The sequence below is a fragment of the Episyrphus balteatus genome, chromosome 1 (genome assembly GCF_945859705.1).
Source record: "Episyrphus balteatus chromosome 1, idEpiBalt1.1, whole genome shotgun sequence".
NCBI lineage: Eukaryota > Metazoa > Arthropoda > Insecta > Diptera > Syrphidae > Episyrphus > Episyrphus balteatus.
In genome coordinates, this window is record NC_079134.1 from 7,887,780 (window position 1) to 7,912,963 (window position 25,184).

At 28.6% G+C, this 25,184-nt stretch overlaps 1 protein-coding gene across 6 annotated transcripts in view; it reads left to right on the forward strand.

Annotated features, from left to right (window-relative positions):
- The window catches only part of LOC129913267 (dual specificity calcium/calmodulin-dependent 3',5'-cyclic nucleotide phosphodiesterase 1), a 499,680-nt gene that overhangs the window by 203,878 nt on the left and 270,618 nt on the right, over positions 1-25,184 (forward strand). For 3 of the 6 annotated variants that reach the window (XM_055991865.1, XM_055991877.1, XM_055991885.1), the window contains exon 1: positions 19,343-20,184. The exons of 1 other annotated variant lie outside the window; for it this stretch is intronic. In XM_055991865.1, coding sequence (XP_055847840.1) covers positions 19,689-20,184 — 496 coding nt within the window. In that variant the 5' untranslated portion in view covers positions 19,343-19,688. Of the gene's footprint in view, positions 1-19,341; positions 20,185-25,184 lie in introns of those variants that run through there. 2 more of the 6 variants (XM_055991857.1, XM_055991895.1) reach the window with 2 other exon arrangements.

Below are 25,184 nucleotides of genomic sequence, written 5' to 3' on the forward strand. Positions count from 1 at the left end.
AAGAAAGAAAAAAAAAAAAAATTAAATAGAATTTCCCTTTTGTGACCATGAAAAACGAGTAATTTGCATAAGAAAAGCTTATATTTCAAGTAGCCACCATCGCACCGCAAGTCGCTTAAGGACTTAAAGGTGGAATACAATCAATTGTATAATTCCCGTATGAACTTTGTATACGAGGGTAATAACTTGGCATGTCCTTGTAACTCCCATGACTCTTCTGCTCTCTCTTCCACTTCCTGAGAAAGTTAAAATATAATTACTACACATTATTACTGTATTTACACCATTGAAAATGGGAAGGAAATGAGAAACCATGCGATCCCCCACCGGAACTGGCTAATGAGCACTTTGTTTGGTCTTTTGTTTGCGTCCTGGGTGGATTAATTAACTCGCAGGAAAAATTTATATGACCGCAGAATAAATTTGTTTCCAGCAGCACGTTCCAATAAAAGTAACAAACATTCAAACAAATAACTCGCGCGTTGGCTTACTTACATATAAAAAAAATGTATACAATCCACACCGCCTTTGGAATTTATCAGCCTTAAGCCGGGGCGTTATATGTGGAAATTTATTTATACATAAAATATAACTAAGCTGGATGTTTATCACAGGATATTCGAAGGAAAACAAAGATATTTCCCTTCGAGTTATTACTTGATATAAATGTATACATCAGAGCCAATTAGCTATTCAGATACTTTATTAATTGGTAGATACACACATCCATATTAATTATTGTCCTTTTGAATTCAGAATTCTATATAAGTCTATTTTAAGACCAATACATGAATATCTTGTTCTATTTGGATGTCTTGTTAAGAAAAGAAGAAGACGTACATAATTATTATGATATTTGTCAAACTTGAAAGGATAATATTAAAAAGAACTTAATAAAAATGTCAGTAAATGTTAAAGAACTAAAAATAGATATTGAGCAATATTGTGTTGGGGGAGAAAAGTGAATAAAAACTTTGAATAGTTCTTTACAGCTGTCACTTTCGTCTCTAACAAAGTTGGCAAGGGTAATTAAAACTTCTCACTACATTATTTATTTTTTCAGCAATAATTGTATTAGTAGCAGTTAACAAGTTCTTCGTAATTGTTGTTTGCTTCTTACATATTTGTTGCTGAAAATGTTCCTGTCAATTAACCATTAGGAACAAAAAGTTTGAAAAAAAAATTAAAGAAAATATTGAGATGTTGTATTCACTTTATCAATAAACAAAGTTACATAATTACTAATGCAGTCATTTGAGACACAGATATTTTATTTCAGTTTTGACTGCAAGTTAATATTGTGTGTACTTATACACAAAGCTAACATCCAGCAGTTAATACTTCTCGACTGAAAAGGTAAAGTATCTTAAGTCGACTTAAGATGTTTTGCGTTTTTTTGTTGAACCTCAGTGCCATCTTAAAGGTCTACAGTTCTGTCTTATCGGCATCTTTCTATCTCACCCCTTTGCTTTTTTATGCACAAAAACAATTTCATCTAATGTTCAAAAGACACATATTCAAATCCTTAAGTAGACTTAAGATTATATTGGTTTAAGACTTTTTTTTATTATTGTGAAATCTTAAATTACACTAGTCAACAAAATTTGACTTTTTTTTTGCCACAAGAACCAAAATATACTTTTCTAGTATTTGGGGTGCTGAATCCGAATCTGGAGTCAGAAAAATTTGATTGGTCTCAGTTTTTGAAATATTACCGTTATAAAATGCTAAAAAAACGTCATTTTGGCTGTTTTCGAGGTTCTGTTTTTATGTGGAGTAATTCATTATAAACAAATTTGTAACGGTTATTATAAGAACTGATGTTCTACTTTCAAAAACTGTTTTAATTTTCCCGATGTCTCTTTTATTGCTCGAGATATCTTAAGTTTCAGTTAATAAGCCAAAGAGAAACTAAACTTAATTTAAAGATTAAGTCACTGGTCACAGAATTTTTGCCACAAGAACCAAAATATACTTTTCTGAAGTTTTTTGGGTTGCTGAGCTCGAATCCGCAATCAGAAAAATTCTATTAGCCTCCGTTCTTGAAATATAACCGTAATAAAAAAAACCTTTATTTTTGCATTTTATAACGGTAATATTTCAAGAACTAAGGCTAATAAAATTTTTCTGATTGCGGATTCAAGCTCAACAACCCAAAAACCTTCAGAAAAGTATATTTTGGTTCTTGTGGCAAAAAAAGTTTATTTTGGTTGGCCAGTGTTGTTTCTGATTCAAAGACCGCTATTTAAATTTTAAATATCTCGGGCAGTAAAGGAGATATCGAAAAGATTTAAACATTTTTTGAAAGAATAAAATCAGTTCTTATAGCCACTATTACAAATTTATTCATAATGTATTACCCCACATAAAAACATAACCTCGAAAGCAGCCAAAATGACTTTTTTTTTACATTTTCTAACGGTAATATTTAAAAAACGGAGGAAAATAACAATTTTCTGACTTCAGATTCGAGTTCAGCACATCAAAAACTACTAGAAAAGTATATTTTAGTTGCTTTGGCAAAAACCTTGTTGACCAGTGTTATCTTATGTTGACTTAAGATATTTTAATATAAAATGCAATTTATTTAAAAGCCAAACTATCTTAAGTCATATTTAACGTATTTAAGTCCTTATAGGTCCTTATAACAGGAAAACTATTAAAAATATCTTTTTGAAATAAATTTAATTAAAAAAATCATAAAATTTGACATCTAAATGATTTATACAATTAAATCTACACCTGAAAGAATTTTTGGGAGGCAGCTTTGAAGTTTGTTTTTGCTCTCCTGAAAAATCATCAAAATTGACATAAGATACTTTACCTTTTCAGTCGAGACTTATAATCTGATTATAAAGTTTTCTATTGCCGTTAATTGAACAAAAAAAATCAGACACAGTACTTTTGGACTCGTTTAAATTTTTAAAAGTACTAAGGGCCTTTAAGTACTAAAATGACTGAAAGTCAATAACTTACTGCTTTCAAAATCTGAACAATCAAAATATCAGAAGACACGTACTACGACTACTTTTAGGTCCATTTTCTTCACTCGGAGTTGAACAAAACTTGAGAATTTTTATATTAAAAATTCTCAAGTTTTTTTTTTTGTGGACCTTAAAGTCCTTAATTTTTACAACTATATAAGTTAGACTCTTAAATCTATTAAGTTGGTTTTCCATTATACGATTTCCTATAATTTTATGCTTCATTCTTTGCAGTTTTCTTCTACTTAATCGCTTTGTTTGCAATTGAATCGTTTATTTCAGAAACGACATAAGTCCATCGACTTTAAAGGCTTAAAAACCCTCTAAAACTTGAAAAAAGTTTGATTTTTTAAGGTTTTTAAATGCATCTTTAGCTATATTATAACTTGGCATACTTTAAATTTGAAGTGTTGTGGAATTTTAACATTAAAAACAGTTTTTTGTTGCTCCTGAAAAGTTAGTGCTCAAGGACTTATGCTGTTTCTGAAATAAACGATTCAATTGAACATACCTACTGTCAAGACTTGTGTAGTATCAATACGATAGACTGTCTATAACTCTGACTTTTTTGTCAACATTTATACACCATCTTGTTAATTTTTAGTGCTTCTTGTGTGCAAATTTCTTCTAATGAAAACATGCATTTCGTTAAAGCAATCTGACTCGCAAAAAAATCAGCTTAGCTATTAATTGAAACAACTATCACTTCTGGGTATTTTCAGCAAGTTTTATAGAAACGAAAAGGGTGATTATGTCTTTCTTAACTGGCTTGTTCTGAAATTTGATTGCAGTTGTGACACTTCATATGGCATTACGCAAACCGATTATTGAAAAAAAAATATCCCTATCAATCGCCAAATCTATGTAACCGATCCAAAAAAGACTCGAAGTAATTCTTTCCAAAATTTTACGTTCCCCATCAATGAACGTTGCTGTCTCTTGAGTTCAACTTAAAGACAAGGAAACATAACAAAGTAGCTGGATACTTCAACTGTTTCAGTGAAAATGAATGGTTAAAGTTTTTGTCGTCCTTTAAAATTTTCGTTTAACAAGCGGCTCAAAATTGTTCGTTATGCAGAGCTTGATAAATCGATAACTTTTTCGCAAAACAAACATTAAGGGGTCTCACTCAAATTTTTACAAAACAAATAATGGCCTTCCAAAATATTTAAATTTTGTGGTGTACCTAGTAAAATATCAGTTTATTCATCTTGAAATGCATCTTCTTCAGATTAAATTTTCCTTTAACAGTCCTCATTCGAAACGATCAGAGTACTATTTGAATTCTAAATTATAGTTCTTTGGGAAAACTTTATCAAAAACTTCTGTTGCCCAAGTTTTTGAAAAAGTTGAGAACTTTATTTTACTTTTTCAGCAAAGTAAAGTTTCTGACAGATTTTTGCATTATGAGCTGAAACTCCAATACAGTTCTTAGGTAAATTTTGTTGAATGTATGACTCTTTTTTTTTCAAAAAAAAATAGAGGTTGGTTACGATACTGTAGCCCACTCCTTTCGAAGCTTTGAAGGCCTTCGTAGTTCACAGAGCTTTGACCTTTATGTACTTCACAAGGTCTGTTTAATATTTTAATAGTGCCTACGGGACACAGAAAAAAAGGAATGTTTGAAAAATGTCACTGGTGTAGGTCGATTTTCTATGTGACCCAATTCCATCGTCAAAACAACTATTAAACAATTTCTTTTTGAAAAAAAAAAAAAATCCGTGAAATAGCTTTTCTAACCAAAAATCTAAATTAGCTAAATTTTATAATAGAGAAATTTCATAAAATGGGGACCAAATTCAATAGTGAAATAATTCCACAGATTTGAGAACAATCTGCACAATAACTTCCATTTTTAACAATTTAAATTTTAACGCTTTCCGCAAAAGATTTTTTTACAAGAAGTGCAAAATATATTGTACCTATATCCGTTTTACATAGAAGGTGGGATCATACCCTCGGAAGCAAAGTTTTCATCCGGTGGCATGTACGAAAACCAATTTAAAATACTTATTTCTGTGATTTATCTTATTATTCTTATAGAATGGCTTATGATCTAATTTAGAAAAATGTAAACCTATGGCATAGCTGACCCCTAAATAAATTTATTAAAATTGTTGCAATTTTTTGACATCTCTATTAATTTTATAATCGAAAATTCAAAACTAAACATTAATTAGAACAAATTTGCTCTCAACAACTTGAGCATGTTCATAACCTGGCTCTTTAAGTATTTAATTGCTTACTTTAAATATTATTTTACAATTTTTTTTTCTTGTTTTGCTTGCAAAAAAGTTGTTATAAGAAATTCAACTCGCAGCAGTAAGCACACTTATCAACACTCTTTGGGTAATTTGCATTCAAAAAGTTCGCCACTATACGTACAAAAATTGTATAGATACTAACCTTTCTTGTTAAAATTTAGACATTTAATTGCCATCTTACGTGGCAGCAAACACCATTAATTGGATCTATTTAATTTTGCAGCAGCACAAATTCAAATCAATGACAAAAAATTGTTAAATTGTTGATCAAATTACCATTTTAACTGGTTTCTTATATTTTTTTTTTTTTTTTTAATAATAAAATTCTTCACTGGGCACTACTGGACAACTCAAGTTGGTTTGGTTATTTTCGGTTGACTGCAAGTTTGCAATTGAAATGGAAACTATTTAATTTAATTTGATTAATTGAGTTAAAATGTCATTATCTATCATCAAAGTGAAGTGAATTCTTTCAATTAAAATATGTTAAAAACAAAATTAAGGAGGTTTTCTGATTTTAAAGTTTTTTTTTTGTTGGTTTTATAAAAATTTGATTTAAAAGTTTTTCATCCCACTTAAAACAGACAAAAATGAAAACGGTAGAAAACATTGTGCCAATTTGCGTGGAAAATAATCAAATCAAATATTTATTTTCCTTTCCTTTTTTTTTGGTATTTCGTTTTTGTTCATATTCAATTTGTTACTGTCATCCATGACAATTGTCGACAATTCCTAACAAAGATAAGATTTTTCGTTGTTGGCACAGAGAGATATTGTGTATAATATCGTTATGGGGAAATTGGACATTTTCCAAAAATATGGTTAGAGAAGGGACAAGGATGGGTTGACAGAAAAATAAAAGAAAAAAAAAGTGTCACAAAAAAATAACACAAAAATTTGAACAATTTTATTTGGATGGTTAACTCAGAGGTTAGATACGCAAAAAGTTTTTTTGAAAGGACAACTTTGGTATTTTCATCCCTAATATTCATTTTTATACTCTGTGGGATGCAGTTTTGTTGGAATTGATACAAAAAATGTAATGGTCGACAAAAGGTCACACGAAGAGCAAATCGATGGGAGGTAGAGTTTGAAATAGGTACCGACGATGTTCAACGATAGCTAGATTGTATTAGATACAGAGAAACATTTTTATCTTTTGTGTATTTATTGATTAGATATGAGAAAGTTTTTTCTTTTTCTCTGTTGCCAAATATTAAATTTGGATTCAATGAATTTTCTTTTTGGCAAATAAATGTAAGAAATAGAAATTGATTGATGGATATTGTTTTATGAAATAATTTTAGCAAAAATTCGATTTTTTCTGTCTAGACAGATATTTACAGTCAATTTGATAGCTATTCGATAAGTTCTAGCTCTCAAAGACAAAATTTTTAACCAAAATAATTTTGGGCAATTTATTTGTGTGCTGAAAAGTCTTAAACTTAAGTTTGAAAATTCTCATTAAATTACCTATAAGATTTGTTCATTTAGAATCATAATTTATTGGACTTCTAAGAGAATTGAAGTATTTCCACCCTATTCGAATATATCCTTAGGTGAGTTTTGAAAGCAATTTTGTAAACAAAAAAACTGTTTCAACGAAATTCAAAAAATTTTATAATAAAAAAAAAACTTAAAAAATGTTTCACATACGCCACAGTGACCGTTTAAGTTAAACTCCGATATAGATTTTGTCACCAAAGTAATGAAAAAAGTAACTAATTGGGCTTAATTTTTGCCTTAAACCATATTTTTTTTAGAATATAAGTTTGTTTTGGTCTTTCTCAATCATATATTTAAAAAATTATAAATAATAAATAAATTAGGTAATTTTTTTCCAAAACTTTTGTTTTGAAAATTTGAACAACATTATTTATTAAAATAATGAAAAATATTTGTTTGTAAATTTTGAATAGAACCGGGTCAGCCTTTATGCTGTATACTAACTTTTACTCGATATCCAAAAGTTTTCGAAAAAAGCGCAATGTCACAATACAATACATGGCCTAAAGAGCAAGACAAATTTAAATATTGTTGCAGTCATTCGTCAGAAATAATATTAAAACAAAGTTTAAAAAAAATTCTAATCTGTTAACAAAAAAAGGAGGAGTTCGGAAATCAAGAAAATGGTTTACTGACAGCTAACCCGTTAATAACACTGGTTAACAAAATTAAACTTTTTTTTTGTTGCCGAAACAAAAATATACTTTTCGGAAGGTTTTCGGTGTGCTGAACTTGAATCCGAAGTCAAAAAAAAAATAATCAGCTCCCGTTTTTGAAATATTACCGTTAGAGTATGCAGAACTTCGGACCTTATTCCTTTATATAAGGAAAATTGTGTAAGCATATTTAGTAACGGTTTTTATAAGAACTATTTATCACATTTTTAAATCTGGTTAAATCTTTCCGATATCTTTTTTATTGCCCGAGATATCCTCAGTTGTTTGGTATTTTTATAAATTTTATAACGTCATTATCTCCTTTATGATATATGAAGAAAATCCCACTTACTTAATTTTAAGATATCTCGGGCAATACAAAAGATATTGAAAGGATTTAAACAGGTACCGAAAGATGGAAAACAGTTCTTATAGAAACCGTTACTAAATATTCTCAAACAATTTTCCTTATACAAAAGAATAAGGTCCGAAGAAATCAAAAAAACGATTTTTTGCATTTTCTAACGGTAATATCTCAAAAAACGGGATCTGATTAGTTGTTTCTGACTTCGGATTCGAGTTCAACACACTAAAAACCTTCAGAAAAGTATATTTTTGTTTCGGCAACAAAATCCTTGTAAACCAGTGTAATAGTTCCAAATCAATTTTCTTTATTTTTAAAGAACGACCTTTCTTGCGTAACTACAAATATGTCAAAAAATTTATTTTAGTCCAAACTAATATTTCAGTATCCCGTCTAGAGAAAAAGTCCCAGAAAATTATTATAAAGAAACAAAACAAAACGATTGATTCCAATGGTTATAGATATGTTTTTAAACAGAAAATGCAATTTTTAATGACACTTATTCACTAAATTTTCCAAAATAATTTAATATAAAATATTATAATATGTATTTAATTCCAAAAGAAATGTTAATATTTTCATAAAATTACCTCATAATAATTTAAATATTCTTAAATTATGATTGAAATAATTCAATAAATAGGTATCAACATTTCTAGCGAATTGTGTTTAAAAGCTTTTATACCATTTATCATTATTAAGAATAACTGTTGTTAACACTAATTGCAAATATTGTTCCGCACACAAATCAAAATACATTTATATATTCAAATAAATAAAAATGTATTTAATTAATTTATTCCAACAATTAAAAATGTATCTTTTTGGTATTTGGTATTTTTGGTATTTTTAATGAAATGTTCATTAAATGAATTGAAACTTGTTTGCTTCTTGATAATTTATTGCCGATATTAAAATATTTTTAAAATATTAAATATTCGCCTTACAAAAATGTATTTATTTAAAAAATAAATATAAAGAAAAAAAAAACAAACATAACTCTTTTCTAATCATAAATTAAGTAGTTGCTAGTTGGGTTAGTCCATATTTGTTTAATTTCTTAGACAACAAAAAATAAATTGCACGACTGGGGTCGCACGTACTTGCTCTTATGCTTAATGTAACTATAATGTTAAAGCTTTTAAAATTTGATATTTTGAAGAAATTTCATAAGTAGTATAAAAAAATTAAATCTGTTTTTATAATTAATTAAACTCCGTTTTAAATTATCTTAAAAAAAAAAACAAATATGCCATTTTATTTCTCGTATAAAAAGGTATTTTTAGAAAAAAATTTTCGAAAATTGTAGGAGCCGTTTTTTAAAAAAATAGTTTTTTATATATAAACATTTTTTAACATTTTTCAAAAAAAAAAGTTGGTATGCCATATTGAAGAAATAATTAATTTACACATAAAAACTAAATTTCAAAATTTTTCATTGATCCGTTTTCAAAAAATTGATTTTTCAAAAAAAAATTTTGAAATATTTTTAAAAAAACCAAAAATGCGTTTTTTGAAAATTTTCTAAAATTTTAATATTATCTTTACTTACACACTTTTGTATAAAAATTTTCATTTAAATCGGGTTAATGTTGTACGAGATATTCAGAAACGAAAAAAACCGTTCTATGACAGGTACCGTTAATAACGGTACAAAAAATATTTTTTTTATTTAAAAAGTTGGCTCTTATGTGTAGTACTACACACAAAAATTTTAATCAAAATCGTTAGAGCAGGTTTTGAAAAAAAATAACTTTTCTATTTCCGTTATATGGCAGGTACCGTTAGTTTTGGTCATAAAAAAAAAATTTCAATTTCCCCTCTAGGGAATCACCAAAAACTGCTAACTACCAAGTTTGAAGAAAATCACTTCACTCGTTTAGGCTGCAGCTCCAGATAGAGACAGACACACAGACAGACAGACAGACAGACAGACAGACAGACAGACAGACAGACAGACAGAATTGCCGGACCCACTTTTTTGGCATTCTCCATCATCGTAATGTCATGTAAAATTGTTATCTCGAGTTCGATTTTTTTTACGAATCCTAAACTTGCCCTATAGTACCTATATCGCAAGTAAAAATGTTAATCAAAATTACATGATAATAATGTTATCAATATCAATTATCATCAATTTATTGAATTCGTTAAAACATTGATTTAATATAGGGACTTATACTCTTAGCGGTCCATCATGGATCTCATTTTTCTACTCATCAGTTGAATTGTACTAAGACACCTATTCAGTTCGCGGGAATTTTGTTAATTTTAAATTAACAAACAAGATAAACATTTAAAGTAGCATTTAAAAAAAATTTCGGTATGTATTTTTATGGAGAATTTTTGCCAGAACGATATTTGAAAGTTTTCTAATATTTCTAGCCAGTCAATATAAACTTTACGTTTTTCTTTATTAGTAATTTAAATGTGCGTCAATTTTTTCAAAGTTTTCAGTTGACGCAAAAAGAGCCAACTTCATTAATCCAATTTTCAATTTTAAACATTTGTTTTAATTTGAATAGAAAAAAATATATATTTATTGATTCAGCAACTGCAATAACGATGATTCAATTATTATAAAGGAAAAAAAAAACAATAGCAAATGTGTTCAATTAAATACTCAAGTTGAACCAGAAACACTCTGCCCTAAAACCGTCAACTTTTAATTGGCAGGTTATTATTTTTTATCGATTTATTCCAATACTAATGTGCTTTTTATGTCGAATATTCAACGAATATCATAGGTACCTATCTCTAGACATAAGATAATGTGTTTTATGAAAACCTCATAAATCACCGGAAACACTTTTACATTACAACCATCATTATAAGGACGCCCGAAAAATACTATCGTACCTTTACAATCTTTTACATAGGTACAACACTTTTTCGTGTGAGAAAAATCAATCCCCCAACATTAAGGGTAGGCTTTCGAACCCTAACTTAACAATAGAAAAAAAAGTCCTGTATTTCCCTAAAAACATTTCCGATTATAATTATTAATACCCAAGTTGAGTAAAATTCCTATCAGAGTTTTTATTTATAGAAAAGAAAAAAGAATTACAACAATTCGTTTCTTAATAATTTTTTCTTGCATGTGTAAGAACATTTACAACTACAACGAGTATAACTGACATCGATCGAATTCAAGATGGCAAAGGTATTTTATGGCAGCTATTGAAAAAAATATACACTCTGTGTTTCCTTCTTTTTTATTCTATATCCACTTACTGGAAAAGTATACTCATGAATAATAGCAGAAGTTTCACCTCTATCTCTCTTGACACCTGAAGTTCTTTTTTTGTTTTCTGTGTTTAATTTTATGCTTGAAGATTATTTTATGAGTCTGAGTATAACGTTTTTTTTTTACTGTAGAAATAAAAGTTATAAGCTTTTTAGAAGTTGGAAATTTTATTATTTAAGAAGACTTTATAGGTTAAGATACTTCTTTAAAAAGTCTGTAGAAATATATTTTATGCTCTTGATTTAGCATAAAGTTCAAAGCTTAAGAAATTTATATTTTTTAAACATAAAATTAATATGACTTTTTCATATCGAAATTACTCATGGAAATACTGTTTCGCGTTTACTTTTTGACATGTTTTTCTTTTTAAAATAAAATGCATATCAATATAAAGGGGTGAGCTTTTATAGGAGTGAGTATGAATATTTTTGTTATTAAAATTTAACGAGATAATTGAAGAGTACTCTGTGAAGAAAATTCCAAGTCAAACTAGCTTAAAAAAAACTTTAAAAATTCACTAGAATGGAAGTTCAATCAACTAGAGTGTTCAAAACGTTTAAGGGTTATGCAGGTTCAATAATTTACTACTACATAGAGTTTTTTTTTTTTTATTAAACGTAACTATTCTACTGTTTCAGTAGTACTGAGTAAATGGATTATATGTGGCCGCTTAGCAGGTTCGAACATTTGAAGAGGTTCTTCGTTACTAAGAGTTTTGGAAATTTTCTTAAATGAATAAAAAGCTAAGAGTCAAAATTTCATCGATATATGTACATATCTACATACCGTCGTCGTAAAGCAAAATTGTTCCAAATCCACTTTTTACCGAAAATGAGATAGTGATGCAGTTTTAATAATTTGAGGGTGCAGATAATATAATTTAAGGGGAATAAGAACAATAAACAGTGTTAAGTAGCCTTCTGAAAATGAGACCCGAGTATTCTTGATTGTTCTAAGTTCCTACATATTTTTTTCTAAGTCCACTTTTTATTTAACGAAAGTGTGTAATTGTATAGAAATGTTTCTATGTCCAATTTAGGGTTTTTCAGTTTTTAAAAATATTTAAAAATAGTATGCACCTACTAATGAGGTAAACTATATTTTATTCAATAGAAAAGAACAAACTTTATAAAAAACATAACTTGAATGGCGAACGAGCAGAAAAATGTCGCTTTAAACCAATTTGAAACTTAATAATCGTCCCCTGTTGAATTTGCTTTTTGTGACTTCGAACAGTTTTGCTTTACGCCGACGATACATAAAGCAAAAGTTCAGAATTGACTTAAAATAGCTTTAAAGATTCTCAAACTGTAAAACGAGTATCATCGATTCGATTATCGTTTTCAAAATTACGGAATGATCCCCCAGGTAAATAAACAAATAATAAATAAACACGGTTTTCAAAATGGCGGTTTTCTCCCAAGACCAATTAATATATTTAGAACGAACCCCTCTTCAATGCTGCATCCAAACTTAGCACGACACAACTTTTTTCAGATTTGTCCCCATTGACTGAACGGATGCGTCACTTTAAAACAGCAATCCTCAGATATCTATCCTCAGGCGTCATTGATAATTCTTCTGGACCACCAGCAACTCTTAGATCCTTAAACCGTTAAAATTGGTACTGTCTTTACCTCAAATTGATACCTATTCTAACTCAAGCTGAACTCAATTTGTTGTTTGTTCCAGACTTTACTTGACAACTTATGAATATTTCTGTTTCTGTGGTAACCAGATGGGAATTATATATATTTATAGACGAATCCCATAATCAGCTCTATAAACAGATAATCTTATTTGTTGGACATTTTCACGTGGAAAAAACTATTGACGATGCAATAAAATTATTATTCATGAATAATTACCTAGCTTTTCCTTCATTTTAAAGCAGATACATTTTTCTATTTAATTCAAACTTCAATGTAATTTCACAAAACACACAAACCTAAATCCTATAAGTAACCATGAGCTGGTCAAAAAAACGCACTCTCCTGTAACATTATCGTGCGAGCATTTGCTACATTTTTTGCGTGGGTTACACGCCACTTCATTCAATCAACTTAATCCCACAAGTATGGTATCTTCCATGTTTTATTTGTTTTTGTTTGCCTTTAAAAACCTCTAAAACCACATGCGGTCTTTCTACAAACTTACAAGAAAAAAAAAATAAGCAAAAAAAAAATGTATGTCATTCCAATACCTCGGAGGCATCACTCATATCGGATCACACCTTAAAATGCAATTGCATTCTACTGCTGTACGGCATCATCTGGCTTGTTGCTGTACAACATCACACCGTTCAGCTTCAACCAGATTCCTCCGGCCGGCTGCGAATGTGATACCAAGTCAAGCCAAAAAGCCAGACACACATGTCTGTGCCATATAAGCGGTGGTCGGTCGTCTGTAACCGGGTGTCTGAAGTCAAAGTCTGATTTAAATCTTTCTCTCTGGGGAGAATTAACAAAACACCGCATGGCATAGATTCCATATTTATTTATTTTTTGTTTTTATTTTTTTTGGTTGATGATGGCAATTCATTTAACACCACACAAAACCATTCTGTCATTTGAACGAGCAAAACACACATGAGACATATGACTGACACAAGAAGTGACAGTTGCAACCAAACTTGATCACATTAAATCCGACCAAGTATAAATAATAAATCCATATCGTTTGATTTGACAAAAAAAAAAAACATGGACGTCACGTGTTTTATTGGTGTTTTTATCATATTTTTTGTGTTGTTGTTGTTTTTGTTTTGGTTGTCTGTTTGGAATAATTCATAATTCAATCAAAGTGACGACTTTTGAACACGAAAAACACTCGTCTAATTGATTACTGTCCAAATCTAACGACTGGCCGCCATATTTGTATTTTTTGAATAATTTAAACCTTTTTTTTGTTCAATTTTGTTGGATTTAATTTCGAATTCCTCAAAAAGTGAATTATTTAGTTGGAATTTATTACAAAAAAAATTGCGCAATACTGAATAACAATAATCACTTCTTAGCTTGAATTTTGTTTTGGTCCAAAAACTTTCATACCCAAACAAACCATATAAAAAGGTGTTAATTGAGTATTTTTATTTTCAGCTAGGTTAAAGGCGTTAAATAGTTTTATTACTTCTAAATAACTAAAATATTTGTATCGACCTTCTAATTGCTTTTAAATTGGTAACAAATATTTAGAGAGACACAAAACCTATATTTCTTTTCAATTCAATACACAGACATAGACACACGCAAACGGAATTTGAAATTAGATCAACCAGCATGCAAGCGAAACGCTATATAAAGTTCGGAACACAATCCACATGATATATTCGCTGATTAATAATTTTGCTTTGATAAAAAATTTATTTTATATTGTGGGAGGCAATTTGTTTTGATTTAAATGAATTTAAACGAGAAAAACTGGGTAAACAAATTTACGCGAATTGTGCCTTAGGGGACGGATTTTATAGAGTTTTTCTGTATTTTTTTTTTTTTTTTTTGCGTAGACAAACAAATTTAAATTTAATTAAATTATCAAACGAACAAAATTCACAACGAGTAACAAAAAAAAAAAAAAAAGTTGAATGAGATTTGTTTTTTCCAAGTTTAATCCTATGGATAGAGTATTTTTGATAGGTATAGGAATAAGTTTGGAGTTATTTTTTTGTTTGTAATCAGCATTTGAGGAAATAGGATTTTTTTAAAATCATATTATTTTAAAATTGAACTGAAATTTTAATTCTTTTGCTGTTTTTTTTTAACTACAAAACACTTTTTTTAAGCTAGCGAAAAAAAATTCAAATTTGTTTCTTTTTAAAATTAAAAAGACCAATAGCCCAACTATGTACTTATTTTTGCCTTGGAGGTTTACATTAAAATTCTTCTAAAAATGTCGATTTTTAGAATTTTTTGAGCACAGAAAAGGAACTCAAATTTGTTAACTTTAAGTAGAAAAAAAATTGCTTTAGCAACTTTAACATTTTTGTATGTGCGACTTTTACGGGGATAACTTCTTTAAGGGAGGAATGCAACTTACTATTTTACTGGAATCTATAAAATTAGAGGTATAATAATGAGAGATGAGAAAACAGAAACATTGTGCTGATGTTCGAGAAACGAAATAATTTGTTTTAACTGGTTTTGATTATTCTTAAAAATATATTTTATTTATATTAAAAATTTTCAAAATAAAAAAAATGAGTGTGCTTTTCTAAAAGAAATCACAATCGACACATCGGCCCTCAAGTAGCACAAAAGTCTGAAATACACCAAAATATTTGGTGTATTTTTTGCCCTATCGTGATATACATTTTGAATATAAAAAATACACCATTTTCTCGTACATAATAAACTCCGGTGGTTAAAAAAGTATACCGATTTTTGGTGTATAAATGGCGCTAGTGGTATATTAAATGATTTGGTTTTTTGGTGAAAATTATCCCTTTGAAATTGAAAAATACACAATAAATCTATGGATAAAATACACCATTTAAATTATTCTGATTTAAAATTTGAGCCAAAGTTTATTTTTTACCTCAAACAGTTTGATGAATTCTAATTCACACTATATTTCTTATGAAATAAATGAAAATGAATTTTTATTCACTTTTATAATATTGCCATAAGAAACTAATGGTTAAATATGAATTTGTTTGCCAAATTTAATAACGAAACACATTCTGTGTCTGTCTACTAATTTTAGATACTACCCCCTCTAAAAATCGAAGGCCTCAAAAATGTCAGTGAATTAATGATTTTTGTTTACGATTTTAAAAATCAGTTTTTCAAAAATTATAATATTTTTGTTGTTTTTAATTTTTTTTAGAAGAGTTCTTTTGTAATATAATATACCGAATCGAAAAAACCAAGAATGCGGGATAATTAGGTCGATAAATATACTATTATAGTAAAATAATTAATCGCTGTCTTCTTTTTTTAAATGGCAGCCATTGAAAAATATGGCGTCTCCCACTTATGCATTCTGGTGAATTTTATGTCCACAGGGTGTACTTCCTACACCAAAGAGAGTGTACAAAATATACCGTTTTGGTTGATTTCAGAATCGAATAATTTTATGCACCATTAATGGTATATTATAAAAACAACTGAAAATAGGTGTATTTTTTGCACTGAATCTTAAAAAAAATGTTTAAATTTTTTACAGAAAAGAGTATAAGTTTTATACCAATAATTTTGAGAAATACACCATATTTTTTCAATTTCCTCAATTTTACACCAAAATTAATGAATTTACACCAATTTATATACCAGTGTGCTACTTGAGCCATTCAAAAGTAACGGAGAAGACATATTGACATAGCCAAATTATTCACAGATAAATCCTTACCGTCTTTGTCTGTTAATAGTTTAGATATTTTGAATGAGTTTTTCTTGAAACTTCTAGAAATTCAACTTTATCATGAGCCCTTAAGACCCACCAAGTTTCAAGAAAAAAGATTGCTTCTTCAAAGAGATAAACTGGATAATAAGCCTGAAAATGTCCTATAATGCAAATGGAATGGCCGACATACGAAATATAATCCACCGGCCATTTTTCAAAAAAAAAAAAAAAAAAAATGCACTTTTTTTTAAATCTAAAAACAATTTTTATGAAAAGTGTTCGTAAAATTGTTAAGAATAATTATTCATTAAAAGTTTTTGGAAAAATATTTTAATTTTTTGAAGTGAAAACTTCTTTAGTATCGTAGTGATTTGAAACAAGATGAAACGAAAAAGCGAAACGAAAAATCAATTGATCATAACTTTTTTGTTTTAATAGATAGATGAATAAAATGTATACAGTAGATAGGTAATTAAATAAATTATGATTTCATATTCAAAATTCTGAGATAACGTTGAAAAGATGTTCTTTTTCTAAACACGTTAATTCTTTTGATCTAGAGCATATAACAAATTTATTTAACTTTAATACGCATGCTGATAATATTACCTTTTATTTAATATATCACACATAACGGTACGTGCTCAAGTTATATAATCTTAAATTGAAAAACTTGAAAAATACCTCAAAACACCTGTGAAGATTTGTTGCCAATGACCAGCCAGCAGTAAAGGAAGTACCGTAATCTCAGCTTGAAATTTCGCCATGGTTGGCTTTAAAAAATTCTTACTTTTTTTGTAGGCATGGTAGAAATTAATATGATTGAAGCGTCAAAGGTGAAATAATAATGATATAAAATTTAATATAGGTTGTCTTTTAAAAAATTTATTTAATGGCGTTAAAAGAGAAAAGAGATTGGTTGTTTTGCTTTTTTTATGAAAACTAATTGGGTTAAAAAAATTCTAGTTCTTTTTGTAGATGTTGTATAAACATGGTCGATATAAATGTTTTGAGCTGAAACAATAAGCTTTCAGATGGTATAAAATTTATTGTAGGTTGTCATACAAAAAAGTGATGGAATAAAAAAAAGTTATATTTTTTCGATTTTTTTTTTAAATGATTTTTAAGGTTTCACTTCAACCACGTGTGAATTGCACACATGATTTTTTTTTGTAGTATCGTTTACGAGATAGTAAGATATCAAGAAAACGGTTTTATTAATGTTTCTAACGATCTTAACAAAATTATTTTGACTACAAAAGTGCGACCTTGTTTGACACATGATGTGTTTTTTTTTTTTATAAAAATTGTTGGAGAAATTTTTGAAAACAACTTTTTTTAATTTTTGTTATATGGCAAGTACCGTTATTATTTATCCTAAAAAAATAAATTTCTCCTTGAAAATGTAGGTACAAAAATCACTTAAAATTCTTAGCTTCAAGTTTTGAAGTAATTCTCTTTAAGTTGTTCAGACTGCAGCTTGGGATAGAGACAGACACAGACATACAGAATTGCGGAATTTGATTGTTAACTCGAGTTATTTAGGAATCATAAACTTGTCATAAATTATACCTACATTGCAAATAGGTACCTATAAATTAAGGTAAGAAAGTTATATAGCTAATTGGCTGTTCTACAAGTTTTGCCTTGACGTTTTTTCATCCTTATTAAAAATGGTGGAACCTAGTTTAGAAATTGTAGTCTGCATTATTAAAGCAAAAGCCAAACAACATTTATACAAAAACCAAGATAGTCCGAAGCCTCATTTTATATATACATGAGCTGAAAGGCCTAAGTTTGTGCTGATAAATGTAATAGTAACAACATAGTTTCTTACCATTAGGTATTAGCTTAAGGATACTTTCAAGATATATGCATTTTTTTTTAAGCTGACCTTATATCTGCTTTTGGTCTTTGAATTTTCATCTTTTAAAAATATTTAGGTCTAAGACCACTCAAAATATTTTTTTACAATTTTATTATTTTCTTCTCAGAAAGAGAAGTTTTTTAAGGTTTTCTTTTTCTACCAATAGCTGCTCGCTTGAATGGTTTTAATACATCACCTGGCTTAAAACACAGCAATTTTCTTTTCAATTCCTCCAACAGATATTAAATTTTAAATTTTTCATGGAAATTTACAAAAAAAAAAAAAAATGTAGCCTTCTTTCGGTACATTTACCTTTCTTCCATGAATCTCGAATATAAATTATTTGTCAATACATATCCATTACCTCATACAAAATATGTGCATAAAATTTGTCAATATAAGGATTTTAAATCATTTTGAACTCGTTTTATTTTATTTTTTTCTTAAAAATATTTTACATACCAAATAAAAACCAAATTCCCCTCGTTCACTGTGGTGTATACGTGATATTTTGCATATTTTTCTTTTATTTTCGTGCACATATCAAAGTATTTATTTTCTTTCAAAAAAAATCTTCATATTCTTAAATCTTTCAACAAATTGAAATTTTATATCTTACATTCATAATTTCCCTGTATGTTCATGTTCATATTAAAATTCATATCGATACCATTACAAAAAAAAAAAAAATATTTTCTTACTCCCTTTGAGCAATAAGTTTTAGGGTTTTATTTTCTGTCTACTATCTTCAAAGGGCATAAAAAGCATCTTAAATCGAGTTTTCTTATGGTTGCTTTTACTTTATTTTTATTATTTATTTTAAATTTAAATTTTTTTAAAGATCAATACACAGACAGTGAATAAAAAAAATTAATATAATAAAAATTGATAAAAAAAAAATCGCGTCCTTCAGGGATTCGACGGCAGGTAAAACGACAACAAATTTCACGCAAAATTTAAATTCCACCTCCCATTCACTAAATCGTTCTCTCTCTTGCTAACGTTTATTTAAGCGTGTCGAAAGTTTTCTTATACAATTTGAATGCACAAACAGTTTTGTAACTGGCATCAACTTCAATAAAAAAGAAAGTCGTCCTTTTGTTGTTATTTAAAAATCCTTTTTTGCTCGGTAAACTAAGTTGAATCGATTACTTGGTAAAAAACTTTTCATTGAAATTAAAAGGTTAAACACAGTTGTTGGTTTGGATATAGGTCCTTATAGAAAAAAGGATTCTCTCTTCACAAAGGACATACATTTATTCATGTTAAAAGAAAAAAACCAACAATAAAAATCACAAACAACAAAAGAAAATGTAATATCCTTCTTCTGTTCCTGAACTGCAATTCAGAGAGTGTAATTTCTTCGTAGAAGAGCACCGACTGAACGTTATTCGTCTATGTAGTTGATTAGAAGGACTAAGGATTTTTTTTATTTTATATCCTTCTCTCTCAAAAACACAATGGAGGATTCTGTGGAAAAACAACGACCAACAACAAATAACAACAATCACAGCCACAAAAGAGAGAAACCACAAACGTTACAATGCAGTTTCGTAAGTCGGCCCAAGGACATTGTGCATAAGTGTGTATCGGATCCGGGTAATTCGTGTGCTCGACGGGCGGAAAACCAACGTCGGGACATTAATCGTGTGGTTGAGGACTGGGAGGTGGACGGTGAGTCGTCGGCAACGGTCGATTCGTGGACCGATGATGTTTCAATACAAACGGAAGACAGTGACATCGATGGTGGTGGTACTGGGGGTGATAGTTCCATGGGCAGCGAGAATATCGGCTTCGATGGGCAAGTCAGTTGCACTGGCAGTACCATGAATAGTCCCGGACAGAGTTCGATGATGTGCCCCAAAGGATTATTTGCCAGATCGCTGAGATATCCGTCCAGTAGTGGGACAACACGAAAGTGTGTCCTTACTCTGGACGGGTATTCCTATGTCATAGGTAAGTGTGTATTAAAATATAGAAAAAAATATATTTCTCTTTTTTGTTGTTTCAAGGACTTTTTTTCAGGATTTTTTACTTGCGATATAGGTACTATATATCAAGTTATGCATTCGTAAAAAAAAAAAAGTTGAGATAACATTTTTCCATGACATTACGATGGTAGACAATGCCAAAAAAGTGGGTCCCGGAAGTCCGTCTGTCTGTCTGTCTGTCTGTCTGTCAGTCTGTCAGTCTGTCAGTCTGTCAGTCTGTCAGTCTGTCAGTCTGTCTGTCAGTCTGTCTGTCTGTCTGTATAAGGAGCTACAGCCTAAACGGATGGATAGATTGATGTCAAACCTGGTATGCAGCGTTATTTGGCGAATCTCCAGAGGGGTTTTTGGAATTAATTTTTTTGGACCAAAAATAACGGTACTTGTCATATACCGATTTTAGTAAAATTGAAATATTTCAAAAACGGCTCTAACGATTTTGTTTAAAAAATTCAAATGTTAGTTTAAAGTTAAGGTCTATCTTCTAATGAAAAAAATTTTTTTTGAAAATCATTATTAACGGTACCTGCCATAGAACCGTTTTTTTCAAATCCGATTATCTCCAAAACTGCTTATTCGATTTCAACGAAACTTTTTTTGAAGAAGCATTTATATAATTTAAATATAAGCCAAATATAAAATTTTGAAAAAAATAATTTTTGGATTTTTAAAAAAATTTTGAAAATTTTTTTTTGAAAAATCAAATTTTCGAAAACGGGTCATTTAATTTTTTTTTTTAATTTTGTTTTTAGATGTTGATTAGTGATTTCTACAAAATGGCATACCAATTTTATTTTTAAACTTTTTTTCCAAAAAATTATTTATAAAAAATTAGTTTTTTAAAAAACGGCTCTAACGATTTTGAAAAATTTTTTTCTAAAAATGCATGTTAATATATCAATCAAAACTGCATACTTGTTTTGGAGGGCAATTTAATTTCAGATATTATTTTATTTTTTTTAAAAAACGAATTTTATTTTTTTTTCCAAATTTTTATATAAAAATTCTTAAAAATTTAAGCAACTTTAACTCTAAGAGCAAGTTCGTGCGACCCCAGTCGTGCATTTTATTTTTTTTTTATTTGTTCCATAAATTCAATGAAGTGACATTTTCCTGATTAATTCTTCCATTTTTACTGTTAATTATATTTTTCAATCTGTTTCCGTTTGTAAGTTTTGCACAAAATGTATTCTCTTTTAATGGAAATTTCTGTTTAATAAATCCATCAGTAAAGTGACTGATAAGTGTTTATTTTCTTTTTGTCAAAAAAACAACAAAAAGTCAGTAAATAAATAATATAGACAGCATCCATTTCTGAAGTAAAATAATTTTCGACATTACCAGATGCTTCAGAATAAAAAAAAAATGAATAAATTATTTCCCATCGAATGATACCAATTACCCTCGATCGATTTGAACTCTCATTACCTCATGGAATTGTTGTTGTTTTTTTTTGTTATTGTGATTTCTCTTAGCCTTGAGGAAAATTTATATATATCAATCACTATTATACATAGACAAATGTTATTTTCAAATAAAAAAATAAGAATGGTAAGGAAGTTAAAAAAAATAAGAGGGATGAAATAGCCAATAACAGGAAACTGATGAATAAATAAGTTTTTTTTTTTTCTTGGAATTTAAGTACTGGGGGAAGATTTATTGTGAATAAGTAGATAAAGCTAATGTGTAAACGTACAAGTTATCATTCAAGTTTATTGGTTTTTTTGAGAAAGACGATTATAAAGGTTATTGGGTGGTAAGTGGTGTTTAAGGAGTATATTTAAAAATTCTACTTTTTTAAACATTTTATTTCTCTTTACTTCGTTTCAACATGAATGAATTACTGAAATGCTTGTGTTTTTAGTACCAAAACATTTTTTACCCGTTTTTCGTTGAAAAAGTCTCAATGTCTTCTTTTTAAATATGTAGATAAAAAAAAAACTAAAAACAAAATAAAATTTCCTATCGATAAACATCCTTTTAAAAAATCTTAAAAATTTAAATATTGTAAAAAACTTAAGAAACACTATCCAAATAAATTGCACGACTGGGGTCGCACGTATTTGTCTTATGGTAAAAGTTACTCTAATGTTAAAATTTTTCATTGAACAAAATAAGGGAAGATTTAAAATTTTATGTTTTCACGGAATTTCGTTAGTGGTGCAAAAAAAATAAAATCTGTTTTTATAAATAATTAAATGCCGTTTTAAATGATCTTTTACAAAAAACTAAGTATGCCATTTTATTTCTAGTATAAAAAGGAATTTTTAGAAAAAAATTTTCGAAAATCGTTAGAGCCATTTTTTAAAAAAATAATTTTTTCTATATAAAAATTTTCTAACATTTTTCAAAAAAAAAGTTGATATGCAATTTTGCATAAATAATTAATTTACACATAAAAACAAAATTTCAAAATTTTTCACCAACTCGTTTCCAAAAAATTGATTTTTCCAAAAAAAAATTTGAAATATTTTTTAAAAATCCAAAAATGTGTTTTTTGAAAAATTAAAATTTTTTTTAAATAATGATTGTTTAAACGTTTCTGTATTAAAAAATTTGGTCGAAATCTGTTTTGTCGTTTTTGAGAAATTCATAAATCCAAAAAACCGTTCTATGGCAGGTACCGTTAATAACGGTACAAAAAATATTTTTTTTATTATCAAAGGAGGCTCTTATCTGTAACAGTAAGCAGAAAAATTTTAATCAAAATCGTTAAAGCCGTTTTTGAAATAAATCAACTTTTCTGTTTCCGTTATATGACAGGTACCTTTAGTTTTGGTCCTAAAAAAAAACTTCAATTTCTGCTCTAGGGAATCACCCAAAACTGTTAACTACCAAGTTTGAAGAAAATCGCTTCAGTAATTTAGGCTGTAGCTCGAGGTTCTTACAGACAGACAGACAGACAGAATTGCCGGACCCACTTTTTTGGCATTCTCCATCATCGTAATGTCATGTAAAATTGTTATCTCGAGTTCGATTTGTTTTACGAATCCTAAACTTGCCCTATAGTACCTACCTATATCGCAAGTAAAAAGAGAAAAATAAACGACATGTTGGATGTTTTTATAGATATTGAACATGTAAAGGAGAAAAGAAGATACTTCATCTTTCAATATAATGGTCACAAAAATTGAATACGGTTAAATTTGGGTAAAATATGGACTTTCAAAATATACCTACAGTTTTTGGTCTTTTTGAACACCAGCTACTATCGTTATTTTACGCTTGATTATAATCAAGCATTAAATAACGATGATAGGGAACGCGAAAAAGTGGGCCTCAAAATTCCGTCTGTCCGTCAGTTTGACAGTCTGTCATTCTGGGAGGATGCCTGTCGGTATGTATAAGGAGCTTTAGTCTAAACGATACTCCACTTCAAACTTGTAGCAGTTTTTACATTCTGTACAGGGGAGTTAATATTTTTCGATCAAAAATGACTTTACCCTTCATATACCTACCATTTGTGGAAAAGATTAATTATCTCGAAAACGGCTAAAAAAATCAAATATTTATTTCAAGACAAGGGATATCTCTTACTAATTTTTTTTTTACGAAAATAATTTATTAACGGTACCTGCCATAGAACCACTTTTTTAAACTGATTTTCTTCCAAACTTCTTATTCAATTTCAACAATTTTCTTATGCGAAAGCATTTATTTAATTTTAATAGAAATCAGGAATAAAATTTTGGTTTTTAAAACATCAAATGTTCGAAAACGGCACTTTGAACTTTTTTGAAGTTCAATTTTGAGGCGTTGATTAATAATAACTTCAAAATGGCGTATGATGATTTTCAAATAATTGGAAAAATTCCAGATTTCACGGAAAATTTAAACAAATATTTAACGGGCTTAGATAGAGAGTTTCTACAGGCAATGAGGGACTAGAATTTTTTTTTTCAGTGAACCATTGTTTTACAATTCTAAATAATTTTGATTGATTGACATTCCCTTTTCGGATGATGCTATGTTACGCTAATAGAACCTTAAGCAATCTGAATAAAGTTTTAAAATCTCGTGTTTCTGGCAGTGTTGAAAATTGTTCTTATTAAATAGAAAAAAAATAAAAACTTAAAATTGAAGAAGGTAGAAATTTCGCAATGAATGTTGAAAACACGTTTTTTTTTTACCTTAAATGCTGGATTTTGTATGTTCATTGTGATATATCTCGGCCCTACTCATTTTTATGTTGCGCATCTATATTTTTCTGTAAAAAGTAAGTTTTCTAAAATAATTTTCAACAAAATTAAGTTCTAAATGCAGTACAATAATTTTTTACTTAAACAACAATTTTAAAATTAAATTTTATTATAAAAACAATGATTTTTTTCTTTTCTTTGAGAATTTAAACTCAATTAAATAAAAAAAAAAAAATATTCAACCTCTACAATAAAGCCTTTGACTTTTAATTCATAGCGTGACCAACCGTATTTTCACCCTCGAGCATTTGTCTTATATTCAAAATGAAAAAAAATCAGGACATGGAAAATTTGTTTTGCGGTTCTTTGACTTTTGTGGCTTTGCCTTCAAAATAAAAAGAGTCAACGCAATAACTGTAGCCTTTTATGGACGGAACTATTTAGTTCAGTTTTTGAATGTTTCTCTGTTTTTTTTTTTTTTTTTTAATTTTTATTAGCAATTGTTTGTGATAGCAATTTTCCAAGTTTGGTTTTTGCCTTTGTGGTCCGGCAAAAACCAAAACATGTCTGATTTCCGTTTGACGTTGGAGTACAAAAAAAAGTAAATAAATTAAACCGCCAAGGGGATTTCATACATTTTGTTTTTTTCTTTTTTCCTCATAAAATGAAAGATAGGTATACCTTTATTTTCAGTTATTTTACGTGACTGTCAGCCGCAGAAAAATCAAATAATGTACCTTCCAAAGAAAAAATAACAACATCAAACCACAGACAAACAACAACAAAAAAAAGTAAAATAAATTGAAACTTCAAAACGTAAACAAAAACA